The following is an 18,997-nucleotide window of genomic DNA, read 5'->3' on the forward strand; positions in this document are numbered from 1 at the left end:
CTACCTCTGAAAATGTTTCTTCTTTTTAAACCATGAGTATGCCTTGATGGACAACGGTACATTGACTTGCTTATAAATTTTTCAAAATAGATGGGTAGCTGAGTATGGTGGCTCATGCCTTTGATTCCAGCACTTAGGAGGCCAAAGTTAGGGGAATCACCATGAGTTTGAGGACAACCTGAGACTACATAATGAATTCCAGGTCAGCCTGGGCTATGGCAAGACCCTACCTTGGAAAACCAAAAGAGAAAAAATAAAAATAGATGGGGAATATCAACTATGATTACCAGAAAGCCAGGTGGAAAATAGTATGTGCTACATAAATGTTTTTTGTTTATTTGTTTTTCCCAAGGTAGAGTTTCACTCTAGCCCAGGCTGACCTGGAATTCACTATGTAGTCTCAGGGTGGCCTTGAACTCATGGCAGTCCTCCTACCTGTGCCTCCCCAGTGCTGGGATTAAAGGCATGCGCCACCACGCCCGGCCATAAATGTTTTATCCAAGGCTTTTTTCCAGCTCTCTGGCATAGGAAGCCATCTGTGCCTCAGTAATAACATAGTTGGCCAGTTCATTCCGTGTACTAACATCTTCTTTTTTATTATTTTTATTTATTTGTTTGAGAGAGAGAATGGTGCGCCTGGGTCTCCAGCCACTGCAAACCAACTCCAGACGCAGGTGCCCCCTTGTACATCTAGCTTACGTGGGTCCTGGAGAATCGAACCAAGGTCCTTTGGCTTTGCAGGCAAATTCCTTAACCACTAAGCCATCTCTCCAACCCCGTCTACTAACAACTTTTTAAAATTTTTATTTATGGGCTGGAGAGACGGCTTGGCAGCAGAAGCACTTGCCTGCAATGCCTAAGAACTCAGGTTCGACTCTGCAGGTCCCACATAGCCACATGTACAGTGGCACAGCGTGCAACGTCTCACACGCGCCACGAGGGGAGGAGGCATGGGTCTGGAGTCCATTCGCAGCTGACTGAAGGTCCTGGCATGCCCATTCTCTCCCTATCTCTCTCCCTCTTTCTCTCACAAAAGAAAGCAGAGAGAGAGGGAGAGAGAATATGAATAGGCACGCCAGGGCCTCTAGCCATTACAAATGAATTCCAGATGCATGGGCCACTTTGTGCATCCGGTTTCACATGGGTACCGGGGAATCGAACCTTGGTCGTTAGGTTTCACAGGCAAGTTCCTTAACCCCTCAGCCATCTCCCCGGGCCAGCCTACTGACATCTTTTCCATGCTGCTCTGACCCAGGAAGTCCTTGGCTCTTGCCGCTGAAGTGGTGTCACAGTCACCCGTCCTCGCCGGTGACTCTGTCCTTCGGAAGTGTTCTCCCATCATCCTCTCTGCTCTGTCCCCTAGTCTTGTTTCAGAAGACGTGCCAGCAGTCCGGGTACAGCCGTTCCCAAGGACATTAGCCCTGCTTCCCCGCACCCCCCCCCCCCCGTCACCCCTTCAGGGCCTACAAGTCAGGCTTGTTTGGCTGCTTTTGCAATGTCGGCATTGGGCATTTCCACCCTTGCAAAACGGCATGTCTTTTTCCTCCAGACCTGGGCCGCACACACAGGAGCCAAAGTATCGTTCTGCTGCGGTGCTGGTCATCACATTGAGATGTGGTGACTCGTCATAGAATATGTCCGAATTAGGAAGGGTTGGGAGGGAGGACTGTCTGTCTCGGAAGCAGCCAGGAGGGACTCCAGAGGGCAGCATCGCCTCCAGCAGATGTCACTGCGTGTACACCCCTGTCTCAAAAGTCGCACAAGACAGGCCTGATTTTATCCGATGGCGTCCTGCCTCGTGCTGGTCCATCACACCCAGAGGTATCAAATGTGCCATCACTAGGGTAGGTTCCCAAAACGCTGGTTACCGAAACTGAGCTGTCGATTGGTCTCCTTCTGATCTGATACTGCCTCCTCCCCTCCAGACAAGACCTCTCATGTCCCTGTCCCAAGCACTAAGACACACTGCATCTGAAAAGACATAGATGGGTCTACTACACTTAAAACTGTGTTTCTGATCTGAAGATTGCAAAAGAGAGAGAGAGAGAGAGTCCTTTTCATTCCCCATGTGTCCCAGACTGGCCTCACACTTATTATGTGGCTTAAACTTCTCTGCCTCCATTTTCCGAGCACTGTGACTACGGGTGTGCACCCCCACATCCAGTTCATGAAATAAGAGGGGTAGAATTCAGGGCTTTTTTTTGCATGTTAGGCAAGCACGCTACCCACTGAGCCACATTCCGCAGGCTGAGAAAAGACGAGGCATTCTCTGTGGAACCCCTGGATAAGTGCAAAGAGGAAAATGGAATCCATCCCAATTCCCCTTCCAGATGACTCCTCTGGTGACATTGTCTTGCCCCCCACCGGAAAGCCCTTTTTGCAATACTAGCAGCAAACCTTAATGAACCAAGGGCCGTGTGGCCGCACCCCAGGAAGCGTGGCGTGTGGCTAGACTGTCAGCAAAGGGAGCTGTTGGCTGACGTCTGCAGTCCGCGCTGTGTTTATTGGTCTCAGTGTGAACCAATGCAGACAACTGGCCGAGGAGTGCGCCATGAGCTGCCCTTCCTGCAGGCAAACTACGGGGAAACAGCCAGTGGAAATTAGTTCACCTTGGGCCGGCTGCGGACTCTGTTTCTCATAGCACCTCTGCTCCTCTGTATCGTTAGGCACTGGTTTGCCCCGTGGGGGACTTGAACTAACTCAAGATCTGTTGAGTCTTTCTTCCTTGGAAAAGCTCCAAATTACAGTGATGCCCACCCCCCCCCATTATTATTCAGAGCCCCTGCTGCTTAATCCTGTCTATGCAGGGTCATGGAGAAAGCCTTCTGTTTATGATGGGGAAAAAGGCAAAACCAGAGCATTGGGCCACATTCTCTGTGGAGCGTAGGTCTCTGAGGACACCCAGCCATAGCCTGTCCCACTGCCCCAACTGTTCCTAGCCAGGGCCTTGCGTGCCATCTGAGTTCAGATGGGAACAGCTGGCTTCCTAACCTCCTATCCCAAATGCTCCCAACATGACCTGAGCACTGTTGACCTTGACTTGCGTCGCCTGGCTGAAGTTCTGGTGAGCTGCTTTGGAGCCGCGTGCAGGTTCCTGGGGAGGTTACTGTAGGCAGCCTACAGGTACATGCAGAGTGGGAGGTGTGTCCCACCCACTCAGAAAGAGATTGCTACGCAGCTATGTAGAGTCCTCCACAGGTCAGTCCTTGTTCCCTTGTTATTTATATCCATGTGGGTTCCTGGATAATAGTTCTATATCTGGGTTAGAATTCAATAATGTTTCACTGCACTGTACCCATTATTGCTCTTATTGATTGGCTCCAGGGGTCCTCTTGATATGTGCTGTTTTGCTTTAAAAAAAAAAAAAAAGATATTTGCAAGGAGAGAGAGAGAAAATGGGCGTACCAGGGCCTCCAGCCACTGCAACCAAACTCCAGATGCGTGCGCCCCTGGCTTTATGAGGGTACTGGAGAATTGAACCCAGGTCATTAGGCTTTGCACACAAGCGCTTTAACCACTAAGCCATCTCTCCAGCCTCCCCCCGCCCCGTTTTGCTTTGTAAGCTCTGTCTTCCCTACTTTCTGGTACTGTAGATATTCCAGACTGGTCACCTTGCATATTCCCAGCTCTTGTCCTAGAATGAGTCATTTCTCAGGAGCCCTGAATCCTTTGATTGGAGAAAATAATAGAAAACCCAAGAACTGGGCACGGGTGGGGGGCGTGGGGGGTCCATTTTGAAGGCTGCTCTCCTACCTAACAAGACAGCATTGAGACCAAGCTCCGCCACAGAAAACCCAGCCCCGCGGTGGCTCCAGGGAGCGAGTCCTGTTCACTGTCTGCAGCTCGTTAGGTTCACATTCTGGTTTGGAAAAGTCAATGCCACTGGCTTCTGCAAATATTTAAAGAACGCAGCGTGTCACGGTCAACTGGGAGCAAATGTTTGGCGTGGAGGCCGTGCTGCATGAACTCGGCAAAATGACACTTTTCCTGAAGTGCTTTTGTTGGGTGAGCACCGTCTTTGTTTCGCGGAACGCTGGATCCTGCCATCCTGCTGCGACACAGTGCGTTGTTCCCCAGAGCTGGCCTGCGGTAAGCGTCCTCGCTTTTTAGCAGACGTCCTTCCTACTTGCAAGTTTCACATTTTTGTTTCTGGACAGTGCAGGAAATATTCCCTTAAGAATTGGTTGGGAAATGAGGCTGCATTTTCCTTTTCCTTCAGGAAGCACCAGGGCTCCAGGACTGGCAGGGGGAGGAGAGCTTCCTGAATGCCGGGGTCCTTCCCTCTAGTGACCCCAGGCTGGCCTGACAGCTTTCCTAGAACACCAACAGCTAGGTGTGTGTGGTTGAAAACTCAGAAGTACTTCTGTGACATGAACCTTAGTGAGGGGCATTCAGGGTCTGCCTAGGACAGGTGGACACCAGACCCCCCCCCCCAAAAAAAAAACAGTCATATTTGGGCCGGGCGTGGTGGCGCACGCCTTTAATCCCAGCACTCAGGAGGCAGAGGTAGGATGATCACCATGAGTTCAAGGTCATCCTGAGACTACATAATGAATTTCAGGTCAGCCTGGGATAGAGCCAGACCCTACCTCAAAAACAAACCAAAAAAAAGGCCATTTGACTTTAGGAATGCAATGCTGAGGTGCACTTGCGTTCAGGGGCCCACGACAGTAAGCACCTGTCCAAGTCGGTGGACATTGATGGACGTGTTTCCAGAGACATGGACGCGCCCCCGGCCATACCCCCTCATTAGTGGCCTCCCTCAAAGGAGAGACAGCAGAAGCCTCAAGGTGAGCATTAGCCCTGCGGAGAGGAGAGGAGCAGCCTGAGGGAGGGATGACTTGGTTCATTTGCTGCGGAAGCGCGCTTGCAACCCTCTTTTCCTTGCTTGGTTATATCTTAAAAGCCACTTTACAGTGATCCTGCCCAGCCCAGGGAGATTGAGCGTGCGGCTGAGTCGTTATCTCACATTAAGATCATGGCTGGCTGCAAACCGAGCGTGCTGATCTCTCCTGGAAGCCCAAGTTTTGAGCAGAGTACGGCCTCACGTCCCTGGGTCCTAAAGCCCACCATGTCAGATCTATGCCGGGCACAGGGGTTGGGGGGGTTGAGGAGGGCAGTTTCCTCATCCGGGTGATTGTCCACAGCTTTACTGCTGTGGGGAACATTTCAGGCCTAACATAAAGCAATGCTGGGCAGAGAGGCTCCATCTGTATGTGGGATGGGATGTGGGTGGGGATGCATGGTCACCCAGCACCATGCCACAACTGCTGTCTGGGGAGTTGTAGTCTAAAATTGCTGCCGTCCTCGGGGTGTGGCCACACATGATATCTATCTCACTGTTTTTAGGCCGGCAGCTTTGAATTGGGGGGAAATGACAGGCTGCTTGTCCAGGGAACTCAGGTAATAAAGCCTCTGAGTTCCAAGCAGCTAGATCTGAGGGAGTATTTGTCCCTTCATGGTAAGATGGGTTGTGACTCCCGGCAGCAGGCAAGGACTCCGCTGGGATAGACCCGCCGGAGGCTGGCGAGCCTGGGAGAAAGCCTGTGACGCCTGCAAAGTGAAGCAACGCATCTGCAAGGCATTCTCTTCATGTTTCAAAGTGGCATCGTAAATAAGACCAGCTTCATTCCATAAAACTTAATTTGCCCAAAGCATAAGAGATGTTATATCCCGAAATTTTAATAATTCTGTTTTCACGTGACTTAATTCATTCTGTAATGTTTTCAGTTTTCTTTTAGACAAGGCTCACTTCTGTTTTCGGAAAAGAAGGAAAATATTTGGAACTGGCATGTTTGGGACATTATCCAAATGTGATGTTAATGTCACTACTTTTTTTTTTTCTAAGGTAGGGTGTCACTCTAGCCCAGGCTGACCTGGAATTCACTATGGAGTCTCAGGGTATCCTCGAACTCTCGGCGATCCTCCTACCTCTGCCTCCCGAGTGCTGGGATTAAAGGCGTGCGCCACCACTCCCGGCCATTTTTTCAATTCAGATCTTTTAAATGAACACAAAATTTAAAGGTGATTCAATGAGGATGGCTCCCGACAGTCACACCGCAGTCATACCTTTGTTCACCAGCTGTCGTAGCGGACTTCCCTGGCGTGGTTAGCTGCTTTCCATATCTTCAGTCCTTGGTGTTCTGTGAATGCCTGTTCTGGAGCACTTCCAGTCTGTGTTTGTCTCATGGTCTTCTCCATCTCTCTGAGAGGTCAGTGGGGCAGAAAGCTCTCTCTCTCTTCTCTGGACTCTGTATTTTGTGTTCTCCCGGTTGTTTTCACTTTCCTGTCTTTTAATCTGTTGGAGTTTGTCATCAAAGTCTGGGACCCCTGGTTTATAATAAGCAGGGCACTCGCTGGCAGCTGCTTGGAAGCCCTGAACACCAGGCTGATGAGTCACCTCCATGGGCAGCTTCTGCAGGAGCCTCAAATGTTCAGGAGCAATAGGTCCTCTTGGTTGGGTGATAAGAAGTGACTGCCGGTCTCCCACCTGAGGGGCTCTGCTGGCTTCCTGTCTGGGGCAGCTGAGAAGGGAGACCTTGCCGCCTTGTCCCTGTCAGAACGACTCCGCTTTTCCTTCGTCCAGAGACTGAGCTCTTCTGGGTTCCAAGGGGAGGCGACCGTCACAGCCGTGCCGCAGGAACTGCGCCTGCACCGCCTGCCCCTGGCCAGGCCCCTGACCTGGAGGCCGGGGAGGTGGGGAGCAAGCTCTGTCTTCCCTTCCTTTCAGAATTCCATTTTCTCAAGTCTGGCAGCCCATTCCAACTCTTTCTTTCTTTTGAATTTCATTAGTGTTTTTAAAAATATTTTATTTTTATTTATTTATTTGACACAGGGAGAGTGTGAGAGCCATGGCCTCTAGCCACTGCAAACGAACTCCAGATGCACGCGCCGCCCTGTACATCTGGCTGACATGGGTCCTGGAGAATCCAACAGAGGTCCTCAGGCTTCACAGCCATGCACCTTAACCACTAAGCCATCCCTCTAGCCCCATTCCAAATTTTGTGTGGTTTTCCCTTATCCTCCTCACTAGACTTCAAAAAGCTGGGAGGCTGCAGTTCACTCTCCATATTATTGGTGTTTGTTAGCGTGTTGATTCATTGTGGCTTAAGATATCCTAATGGGGCTGGAGAGATGGCTTAGCGGTTAAGCGCTTGTCTGTGAAGCGTAAAGACCCCAGTTCAAGGCTCGATTCTCCAGGACCCACGTTAGCCAGATGCACAAGGGGGCGCATGCGTCTGGAGTTTGTTTGCAGTGGCTGGAAGCCCTGGCACCCCATTCTCTCTCTCTCTCTCTCTCTCTGCCTCTTTCTCTCTCTGTCTGTCGCTCTCAAATAAATAAATAAAAATAAACAAAAAAAAAGATTTTAATAAAAGATATCCCAGTGCTTTCAGGTCACTTTCTTTTTTCTTTTTTATTTTTTTCTTGTTGTTGTTGTTAAGGCTGTAATAGTGTATTGATAAGCGTGTCTACCAGTGCTTTCAGGTCACTTTCTTTTGTTGTTGTTTAGGCTGTAATATTGTATTGACAAATGCGTCTACCCAGAACTGACTGAGCCCGGGGGGACAGCGCCCTGTCTCTGTCCCTGCCTCAGTTGCCCATTCGGATACAGCCCACGGTGGGCATGCTAAACCAAACCTGCCGCCCACTGCTGCTGTGGGGCCTGTCCAACGCCCTGGCAGCTGAGGGCGAGGCAGGAAAGGTCAGCCATGGGCCTGGTTGTCAACCTGATGAGCGGGTTGCCATCTTCCAGGAAGCTCCCCGGGGCCATGCCATGCCTGGCGCTGTGGCTTCGCCCGTTTATGCCCATTCATCACATGTTATTGTTCCATGTCATCCCCAGCTCTGCTTCGTGATGTTCTGGACCCCCAACGTGTCTGAGAAGATCCTGATCGACATCATTGGCGTGGACTTTGCCTTCGCAGAGCTCTGCGTCGTTCCCCTGCGCATCTTCTCCTTCTTCCCCGTGCCTGGTAAGGAACAGAGAGCCAAAGGACTCCTGTTGATCCCCCCCAACCGACCCCTGAAATCGCGCCACCAACAAAAATACCTGGAGGGATGGCTTAGCGGTTAAGGCACTTGCCTGCAAAGCCAAAGGACCCAGGTTTGACTCTCCAGGACCCATGTTAGCCAGATGCACAAGGGGGCGCACACGTCTGGAGTTCGTTTGCAGTGGCTAGAGGCCCTCTCTCTCTCTCTCTCTCTCTCTCTCTCTCTCTCTCTCTCTCTCTCTCTCTCTCTCACTCTCCTACCTCCCTCCCCCCTTTCTGTCAAATATACATATACACATATATATATAAACTTTCACCCTGAGCCAGAAATGCAAAAGATATTAGCCAATAAGGGGAAAGTTCTAGAAATGAATCAAAACCCATAATTTATTTATTTATCTCTTGAGGGTGTTTTTGTTGTTTCTCCTGAGGTAGTATCTCACACTACCCAGGCTGAGCTGGAGCTCACTATGTAGCCTATGCTCGCCTCGAACTCATGGCAATCCTCCTACCTGTGCCTCCTGAGTGCTGGGATTAAAGGTGTGTGTCATCACATCCAGTCTCCATAATTTTTCTTTTAGCATTGTATATATAGTTGAGAGAAAATAGACCCAAAAGGGCAGCATGTAGACTATGCAGCAAACAGTCCACTGGCTGTCTTGTCTTGTCTGTCACCATTGTCCTGATAGTTACCGAAATGCACGCATGAGTTACAGTTCTTAGAGTGCGATACCAAAGTGCCAGTCTTTAGTCTTTTTGGGGGGGAGGGGGTTCAAGGTAGGGTCTTGCTCAGGCTGACCTGGAATTCACTATGTAGTCTCAGAGGAGCATCGAACTCACGGCAGTCCTTCTACCCCTGCCTCCCGAGTGCTGGGATTAAAGGCGTGTGCCGCCACACCAGTCTTATGGTAAATTGAATGGTAAAATGATCCTGCTAAAACCAGGAGCATACAAAGAGAAAAAAAATCCAGGGTCAAAGGTGAGGCCAGGTGGCACATGATCAGGAAGGAGGATGCCATAGCCAGGGAAATACAAGCTGCTTCAGTATTATGAGGGGTGCTGTTCACGAACGAGGACAAAATTAGCCAGCCGCGTGGTGCACGCCTTTAATCCCAGCACTCGGGGCGGGAGGAGGATCACCAAGAGTTTGAGGCCACCCTGCGACTACAGTTCCAGGTCAGCTTGGGCTACAGTGAGACGCTACCCCAAAGAACTAAAAAAAAAGGTCAAAACTTTATATATATCATATATATAATATATTATACATGTAAATTATATAAATAAATTATATAAAATTACACAATAAAACATATAAATTATATGTATACATACATATACACACACACACACACACATATATATATATATATATATATATATATATATATATATATATATGGACTATAGAGATGGCTTAGTAGTTAAGGAACTTGCCTGTTAAGCCCAAGAACCCAGGTTCGATTCCCCAGCACCTACGTAAGCCAAATGCATATGGTGGCTCATGGGTCTGGAGTTTCTGAAGGCCCTGGTGCATCCATTCTCTCCCACTCTCTCATAAATAAATAAATTTTTTTTTTTTAAAAAAGAAGAATGGAGGAATGAGGTCACTCGAGGTTTTGTCTACTAGGAGAGGATGGTCAGCAGTAGACTTGGGGAAGGGCAGCGGGGCTGGGCAGGCCCAGCAGTAGAGGGAGCTTGGTGGAGCGAGGCTCACGCCTACATGTGGGCGCGCAGGCGTGAGCCTCGCTCGGGAGGACAGTGTCCAGCCCTGGCCGGCGGGGGCAGGGCGGGGTGACTGAGCATAACTGACGGCCCTCCTCTCCCCACAGTCACCGTGCGCGCCCACCTGACCGGGTGGCTGATGACGCTGAAGAAGACCTTCGTCCTGGCACCCAGCTCGGTGCTGCGCATCATCGTCCTCATCACCAGCCTGGTGGTCCTGCCCTACCTGGGGTGCGTGGCGGGGCGCGTGGGCCTGGGAGAGCTTTGCCATCGGGTTCCCTGTCTGCGTGAGCCAGTGGGCGCTTTCCTGGGAACTCCAGAGGATGTTTGCTCTGCCCAGGATCTGCGGGGCCCGTGCTGCCCGCACCGGTGCCTGCTTGGTGGGCAAGGAATAGTGGCTAGTGTGTCCTTGCTGGGGCAAGACCCCGATCCAAAGCAGTTTGTGGAGGAAAGGATTGATTCCAGGCTCATAGGCTTTGAGGGGAAACTTGGTCATGGTTGAGGCAGCTGGCTCACTTAGGCTCACGTCCTCTACAGCTAGGAAGGCCGGCTCTGCACTCACTGTAGGCCAGACTAATCAACTTCAGGGTCGTCCCCTGGTGACACACCTCCAGCAGAAAAGGGTCCACCAGCTGGGGACCAAGTAGGAAGCTTGATTAAAAATACCTGAGGCAGCCGGGCGTGGTGGTGCACGCCTTTAATCCCAGCACTCGAGAGGCAGAGGTAGGAGGATCGCTATGGGTTCAAGGCCACCCTGAGACTACAGAGTGAATTCCAGGTCTGCCTGGGCTAGAGTGAAAACCTGCCCCTAAAAACCAAAAACAAACAAACACCTAAAGCTATAGGGGGACACTTATGTATTTACATTCACACCACCACAGAAGGCACAAATGGGCAGGAAGAGGGCCCAGCCTGCCTGTGGCACTGCTCTCTCTAGTGAGAGGGTCAAGGGCTGGCAGCTGTGCATACATCCCAGGAGGGTGACAGCTCAGCCCCGAGTCACAGGTCCCACCCCGGGGGATGACTGCTCGGTGTAGCTTGTCCTGAGCCCAGGGGATGGAGACCACCGTTGCTTGGCCCCTCTCTGGCCTACAGTTTTCTTGGGTTTGAGCAATGCCGGTTGCATTTTGTTTGGCATCAGCCTTTTTGAGCCTCATGAAGAACAAAAGTTAAGAAAGCACCTTTCTGTTCTCACCCCAGGGTCCACGGAGCCACCTTGGGCGTGGGCTCTCTCCTGGCAGGGTTCGTGGGAGAATCCACCATGGTTGCCATCGCGGCGTGCTACGTCTATCGGAAGCAGGTGAGAGACCTCGGCCCAGGCTGTGGGGTAACGGGTTCCCCGCCCTCTCCCCACCCTCTCCACGAAGCCTGGTACATACTCTCAACCTTCCAGCAGAGTTCATCAACTCCATGGGGGCTACTTCTTTTCTCTCCAAGACCTCTGAGTTCCCAGGTCACAGGAGCCCAAATGAGATGAACCCGGGAGCACACAGTAGAGAAGAAAGGGGGGGAGCAAGAATAGAGCCCTGGGTGCCAACACTCCCAGACTGGGCGAGGGGTTGCAAAAGGAGCTGGCAGAGCCAGTGGCGAGAGACCAGGGTTGGATGACGACATTCGTGGCTTGGGGTGGGGAGTATAGATGGCTCTTTGAGTTGTTTTGCTTTAAAGGAGAGCTGGGGGTGTGGCTTTCAGAAAACCAGTTAAGATGGGGTGGGGTTTGGCATAGTGTTTGCTGCAGGGAAAGACCCCGGCAGGGGTAAGAACAGTGGAGGTGGCCGGCCAGCTGCACACAAAATGATGTGCGTGGTGACGAGAGTCTCCAGCGTGAGTTGGGGGACAGTCGGGAGTGTTTTTCTTTGGGTCACTCACGTGGGAAACCGAGCCGTCTGCTGAGAAAGGACGAGTTGGGGACTGGAAGAAAGAGGAGGGCCTGGGAAAGGCTGAGCGGTGGCCGGGAGAGCAGAGCGTGAGTGGCGGGGAAGCAGCATATTAAGCTGAGCTTCCTGGGGGCGCTCTCGTGGCGGCAGACATGCAGCTGTGCTCCCCCCAGCCATGACAGTCCAGCGTCCAGCTGACTTGGGAGATTTGGGCCCAGGGCAGCTCAGAGTTTTGCCTGGCAAATGGGACTGAAAACAGCTAAGGCAGAAACGAGGCTAGAGTGATGGCTTAGTGGTTAAGGCATTTGCCCAAGTTCAACTCCCCAGAACGCACGCAATCCAGACACACAGGCGATGCACAAGGCGGCAGACGTGTCTGGAGTTCGATTGCGGCGGCTAGAGGTCCTAACACGCCAATTCTTTCTCTCTCCTTCTCATCAGATAAAAATTAAATTAAAAACCAGGAAGGAAGTGACCATAAGTATTGAGCATTGCAGTTAAGCTGAGGAGAGATGAGTGAGAGGGTATGGAGATGGTGACCACTGGGAAGCATGGAGAGAGGAAGGAGAGTAGGCATTGGGTCCCGGAGGGGCAGGTGGTAGGAGAAGCCAGTCTCCTGTCTCCCGTCTGTCAGTTACGTGAGGGCTGAGCTGAAGCTCATCTCTGGGGAGCTGTTTCCTGGGAAGATTTGATAGCATGGCCGTGAGGCCACCGGGAATCAGGACTCGGTGAAGTGGAGAGAGAGTGAACCCAGAGCTGCCGTAGGGTGGACCAGCTCATGATGTACAGGGAGGAATATTCTGGAACATGAGAGTCCAAGCTTGGGGCTCAGGGCCAGGGAAATGGTGTGGGGGCCTGTATTTGCCCTGAGTTTGACCACAGCACCTAGACAGACAACTGGGCCTGGCTCCCTGCCTGTAAGCCCAGCCTGTGGGGGGAATACCAGGGCTTGCTGGTCAGCCGGCCTGCCTGAAATTGGCAGCTTTCGGGTTCACTGAAAGACCCATTCTGAAGGAAATGAATGTAAATGAATGGTAAAGGGACAACTGAATTTCTCCTCTGGTCTACACATGGGGTGCACACGTCTGCACACACATATTCATACCACACACACAATTGGGAGCTCTAGGGAAGAGGAAGACCGTTTGCAGGTGGCTGTGGAGGGGTAGGGACACAGCCTCCATCTGAAGGGGCTGCAAGGGTCTGGAGCCCCACGGCTGAATTCCAGCCCCCCGCCCCCAGAGTACATGGTGCATAGCCAGGCCCGCAGCAGATGCACAGCCAGCGTGAAAGGAGTGCACTGAACTAGGTCCGGCATGGGTCAGGTCACCTGAACCACAGAGGAGACCAGCTGGACAGCAAGGGCCCCAGGGCCCCGCTTCTCCCAGATCACAGTTCTGCTATGATGGGTCCTGTCCCAGTCACACTCTTAACTAGTCTTCTCTCTCTAGAAAAAGAAGATGGAAAACGAGTCGGCCACTGAGGGGGAAGACTCTGCCATGACGGACATCCCTCCCACAGAGGAGGTGACAGACATTGTAGAAATGAGAGAGGACAATGACTGAGACACGCAGAAGGGCAGCGGGGACGGCACTTCAGCGTTACCTCCTCCTCCGTCGTGTTTGGTTCCTCTCTCTTTCTCTCTCTCTCTCTTCTTTTTTTTTTTTTTTCCTCCTTTTGGTAACGAAAGAGGCCTTGATGTAAAAGGTTTCATGTAAATTCTCTAGCATACTGGGTATGCTCACAACGATGTGGGGACCTAAAGAAAGGTCTTTGCTGTCATTTTGTAAACACAAAACCATTGACTTCATGCCCGTTTCATAAAATGCCCCAGAAGACATAGCTGCCTCTTGGTCAGTGTTTCTACTCCTTCCTCGGACAATCTCCACTTGGCACCAAAGGACTGCGGCTGTGCCATTGCCTCTTGGGCCACCCCTGCCCAGCTGGCCTCAGACTCTCTCCTGCCCATCCGTTCGTGTCCCTGTTAAGAATCAGCAGATTAAAGCTCAGCCTCTCTCAACTTGCTCCCTAATATTGTGGCCATCCACAGAGATGTGACCAGGTGGCCATGACGCTTCCCTTCCTCTGCGGAGTCACGAACCGTCCGCCGCAGGCACGCGAGGGGTGGACGGCGGGCTGCGGCCGGGAGGAAGCCTCGGGCCCCGCCGGGTCGGCATCGCCTGGAAATCTCCTGTAGAAGTGGAGCCACGGTGCCCTCAGAGCAGCAGACTGACCCGCTCGGCGACGGCACCTCACTTTGCGTTCTCCCAGGTTCCCTTGAGTTGCTGCATCCCCACCGTGTATATACATGAGCTAACTTTTCAGAATTGTCACAAAAGCCCATCGCAGAATGTCAGCGCCCTCCGCATGACTCCCCCTGAAGGCTTGCTTTTCACTTGCCTGTCCTGAAGATGGCGCTAGAGCGAGTTAAGTGGAGCGGTCTTCTAACTTCACATTTCGTTGTTTTTCATTTTCTTGGTTTTTTTTTCCACCGTGAACGAAGCTTTAAGTCATAATCTAGCATTCTAATGCCAGGTTGCTGTCTCATAACTTCTGAAGTAGTTTTATTACCTGGTTCTGCCACTCATGGCTCTGCGGTACAGGTAATTCAGAGCGTACTACGGTACTTCCCACACACACACACACACACACACACACACACACCATCAAGCAAGACATTTTATAAACAATTATCAAAGTCACTATGTGATATTCCCTGGAATAATGCATTGGAAATCCATTTAGTGCAGTATATTTTTCTAAGTTTTGGAAAGCGGGTTTTTTCCTTTAAAAAATTATGGATACAGTTCCCTAAATTCTTAATTTAGTCAAAATAACTAGACTGAAAACCTAAGCAAAACAAATATTTTAAAGATATAAATATATGCTGTATATGTTATGTAATTTATTTTAGGCTATAATACATTTCCTATTTTCGCATTTTCAAATAAAATGTCTCTAATATAATTCAGTGATTGCTTGCGTGCTCCACGTATCTGCAGTTGGCTCGTACTGTACTGGTGATCACTATATTTTATTTGCAGCTGTTTCACAAAGTCCCTTATTTGTTTATAATTGTAAAGGGGCTGCAAATGACAAGAGAACTATTTTCATTCTGGGTAACCTAGGGGAAAAAAATGAATTTACTAGTGTGGACAATAGTGAATATGACAGTAATATTGGAAAGGCAAAGAGAAAAAGGCAGGCCTCCCCGGCTTGCTGTTTTCAGTGGCACAGATAACAGTGTTAGGTCCAAGGACGACGGTGGCATGCTTGCATGGCTGGGCACCCCGAGTCCTCGGGATGTGCCCTCCATGGAGACGAGCTCTTGTGCGTTCCTCTGGAGCAGTCTTCCTCCGTTTACATAGCCGACTGCTCAACGTTAAATGGATAGCTGCTTCGGGGTGGTTTCAGGGGCAGATCTGAAAAGATAATTAAAAAAACAAACCATTAACTGTATTGGCTTTCTAAAGTACATGACTAGAAAATTAAACAGCAGTATTTTTAACACGTGTGACTATTTCATGCTTCTGGGGTTGGAGCTTAAAGATCAACGTAAACAAGACCCTCTGCCACCAACTTCAGGAAAGACCAGCTAATGACCTGCCATTGCGCTAGTAGAACATGTCCCTTGAGGGCTGGAGAGATGGCTTAGCGGTTAGGCGTTTGCCTGCGATGCCTAAGGACCGAGGTTGGATTCCCCAGTATCCGTAAGCCAGGTGCACGTGGTGCATCTGGGGTTCGTTTGCAGTGCCTGGGGGCCCTGGCTCACCCAATCTCTCTCTCTCTCTCTCTCTCTCTCAAATAAATAATTTTTTAAAAAAAATAGCATGTCACTTAAGGGCTGGGGAGATGGATCGGTGGTTAAGAGGGCTTGCTGCTTAAGCACAAAGGCCACTTGGAGTGGAGACCAAGTCTGATTCCCCAGAACCCACGTTTAAACAAAAAACAAAAAGCAAGCCAGGCGTGGTGGTGCACGCCTTTAATCCCAGCTCTCGGGAGGCAGAGGTGAGAGGATCACTGTAAGTTCAAGGCCAGCCCGAGATTACATAGCTCCAGATAAACCTGGGCTAGAGCGAGACCCTACCTCAAAAACCAAACCAAAACAAAAAGCCAGGCACGGCCACATGGGCCTGTAACTCTAGTCTGTGGGGTGGAGACTGGAGAACGGCCTGGGCTCTCTGCGGGGCAGCAGCGCCGGGCTGACGGAGACCCTGTTTTAACAGTGCATGGATGAACTGTGTAAGATATAAGACGGTACCTAATGCTCCCCTGTGACATCCGCGTGCATGTACGTGGGGTGCACACCAAAGAACATGTCATTTAACTCCAGAGTCATCTTCTGTGATCAAGGGGATGGGCTATGAGGTCGTGTTAGAATCCCCAAGAGCCCAGGAAGCATTGCGGACCTCAGACCTCAGCCACTCAGCTGGTATGACCTTCTCAAGGTTAAGTGACCACAGATAAGTACGACCTCAAACTACAAGGGCATGAGGCAGTTTTCCCACGAAGTGCTCAGGAAGAGTTTGGATGGCCCAAGGCTTGGGCCTTCAACAGTGAGGATCTTCTAAGGAACTGCATTCTTTCTTTTTTTGGTCTGAGAAACACATCTAAATGCACAGGACGTGTCTTAACACCTAGGAACCTGAGCACACAGAGTTAGACAGGGCTTGCTGGGCGTCACAAGAGCTTCGGGCTGCGGCAGAGACTCACCCAGCTGGAAAGACCATGTGTTTACATTGACTGGATGAAAGCCAGCCAGCCTCTCCATGCTGTCTGTCTGGCTTGCCTTGTTCTGAGGGCACACCTCTCATAAGTATTTTTTATTATTTTTATTTATTTATTTGAGAGTGACAGAGAAAGAGGCAGAGGGAGAGAATGGGCGCGCCAGGGCCTCCAGCCACCGCAAACGAACTCCAGACACGTGCGCCCCCTTGTGCATCTGGCTAACGTGGGTCCTGGGGAATCGAGCCTCGAACCGGGGTCCTTAGGCTTCACAGGCAAGCATGTAACCGCTCAGCCATCTCTCCAGCCCCACACCTCTCATTTTAGTGGTTTGATTAGCAGAAATGCCCCTCGCGCTCAGAAACTCAGTCACTGGCTCATCTGGGGCTGACTGTAGCTCTTCATTCACCCAGAGAGTCCTGGGCCTTGGGAGGAGCAGTGAGCCAGGCCTCTGGACTCCAGGAACAGCCTCGCCAGCAGCCCCCTGTTGATCTGGTAGGCTTGGGGCACTAATTACACACCCCAACTGCAGCAGAAGTTATTCCATTATATCTTTAGAATAAATGAGAGGACAGCCACTCCCTGAACTTGAGCATCCTTGTTCTCCCCAGGCTAGGGGTGGGATCCAGGGCTTTACTCATGCTGGGCAAGTGCCCCACTGAGCTACATGCCCGGCTCCCCAAACCCATCTGCTTAATTATTCCATCTGGGGATATTTTCTTCCAAACGGGTGGAAAGAGAAGAACTTTTTTAAAAACATTCTTTTAAAAAAAATTTTATTTATTTCACAGAGAAAGGAGAATGGGCGTGCCAGGGCCTCCAGCTGCTGCAAATGAGCTCCAGACGAGAGCGCCCCCTTGTGCATCTGGCTAACATGGGTCCTGGGGAATAGAACCTGCGTCCTTTGGCTTTGCAGACAAACACCTTAACCACTAAGCCATCCATCCCTTCAGCCCTAATAGTTTATTTTTATTTATTTATTTGAGAGAGGGAGAAAGGCAGAGTGAGAGAGAGAGAGAGAATGGGCTTCCAGCCACTGCAAACGAACTCCAGATGTTTGCGCCACCTTATGCATTTGGCTTCCTTGGGTACTGGGGAATCAAACTGAGGTCCTTTGGCTTTGCAGGCAAGCGTCTTTAACCACTAAGCCATCTTTCCAGGCAGAGGAACTCTCTTTCTAGAAACAGATCCCTTTTAAAGATTCAGTTTATTCTCTTGCCTGAATTTTTCTCCAGACAAGCAGAATGAGAACGTGTGTTTGTTGCAAAATAGAAACTATTTATGTTCTTGTAATTAAATGACCTTACCTTGAGAAGTTTTTTGTTTTTTCTTTTTTCACTTCAACAAACCTCTAAGCAGTCCATGTCCAGAACATCATGTGCTGGACTGTAGTGACCAGTCCCGTGTTTGGCCTGTGACATTGCAGGAGAGCAGTCAAACCTTCATGGACCAAACCAGTGCAACCACCCAGGAGGAGGGATCTTTCACGTCCTAAGTAACTTCTGCCCAGGCCCCAGCCACAAGGACAGTCTAGGCCTGGGAAGGCAAGGCAGCTTCAGCGTGGAGCCGCCCACCTGCACTGCGCATGGCCAGCTCGCTGGCCCCAGCCTGGCTTTTCCACCCAGCACAGCCCTCACACGGCTCCTTTACAAAAAAAGAGCATTTGACCCCTAGAAGCCCAAGTTTGGGTAATGTGTTTGGTAAACATTGCAGACACTCCCCTGTGTGGTTATTCTGAACTTATTTTTGTCATTTGAAGAGCAAAAACATCAGGTGACTCAGCAGCTGATCTAACCCCGCAAGAAACAGGACGCAGAGAAAAACCTGAAGCAAAACCATGTGAAGAGGCTCCGTGCCTGCTCGTTCAAGGCCAGTGTCTAAAATTACCATGCCAGCGTTCAACAGGAAAGAAATCAGACTATGCAATCAAAATAACTCCTCTCAGAAGTAAAAAAAAAAAAAAAAAAAATCAAGCCACACAGTTTACTGGCCCATCTCAAAAGATGAGATGAAGAAACTTGGTTTAAAGTTGACTTGATTTGCTCCGCATCCTGGACGGTCACTTGTTAGTTCTGTTTACAGATGTGGCTCTTAGCTAGGAAAAGCACTTCAATCAAAAGAAATAGCATTTTTGCCAAGTCCAAGTGATTCCAGAATTATAATCCAGTGCCATAAAAAGTACCTAATTTTTAGTGATTGTTTTTTCTGAGATAGGGTCTTCTTGGAGCGGGGCATCTGTCCAGCTGGATTTGGAAGAAGAAATTAGGTGGGTTTTTTTCAAGGTAGGGTCTCACTCTAGCCCATGCTGACCTGGAACTCACTCTGTAGTCCCAGACTGGCCTCGAACTCACAGTGAACCTCCTATCTCTGCCTCAGTGCTGGGATTAAGTTTCTGCTGCTTTTGCAAGCAACCAGGGTCTTTTTGTAGATGCTGCTGGTTGTACATAGATTCAGGGTGTGCGTTTTAGAACTCCATGTGCACTTTACTAGAAAGACTTGGCATCCTCTTCTGTAGAGAATATATATGTAAATGGATATGCACATATAAGTAAAGCCCACAAAACTGAGAGCCTTTCTCTCTAGAAACAAATGGGGGTTCCCTGGGTTAAAGAGAGATGGGAGACGTGTGTGGTGGTACATTCCTTTAATCCCAGCCCTCGGGAGGCAGAGGTAGGAGGATCA

At 50.3% G+C, this 18,997-nt stretch overlaps 1 protein-coding gene across 1 annotated transcript in view; it reads left to right on the forward strand.

The window, feature by feature from the left end:
• Ankh (ANKH inorganic pyrophosphate transport regulator) overlaps positions 1–15,100 on the forward strand; it is a 157,716-nt gene extending 142,616 nt beyond the window's left edge. The window contains exons 9-12 of the mRNA XM_004652537.2: positions 7,844–7,973; positions 9,821–9,944; positions 10,914–11,013; positions 13,042–15,100. Of these exons, the coding sequence (XP_004652594.2) occupies positions 7,844–7,973; positions 9,821–9,944; positions 10,914–11,013; positions 13,042–13,155 (468 nt within the window). The 3' untranslated portion in view covers positions 13,156–15,100. The remainder of the gene's footprint in view (positions 1–7,843; positions 7,974–9,820; positions 9,945–10,913; positions 11,014–13,041) is intronic.
• The last annotated feature ends 3,897 nt before the right edge of the window (positions 15,101–18,997 follow it).

The sequence above is a fragment of the Jaculus jaculus genome, chromosome 13, assembly GCF_020740685.1.
Source record: "Jaculus jaculus isolate mJacJac1 chromosome 13, mJacJac1.mat.Y.cur, whole genome shotgun sequence".
Taxonomy (NCBI): domain Eukaryota; kingdom Metazoa; phylum Chordata; class Mammalia; order Rodentia; family Dipodidae; genus Jaculus; species Jaculus jaculus.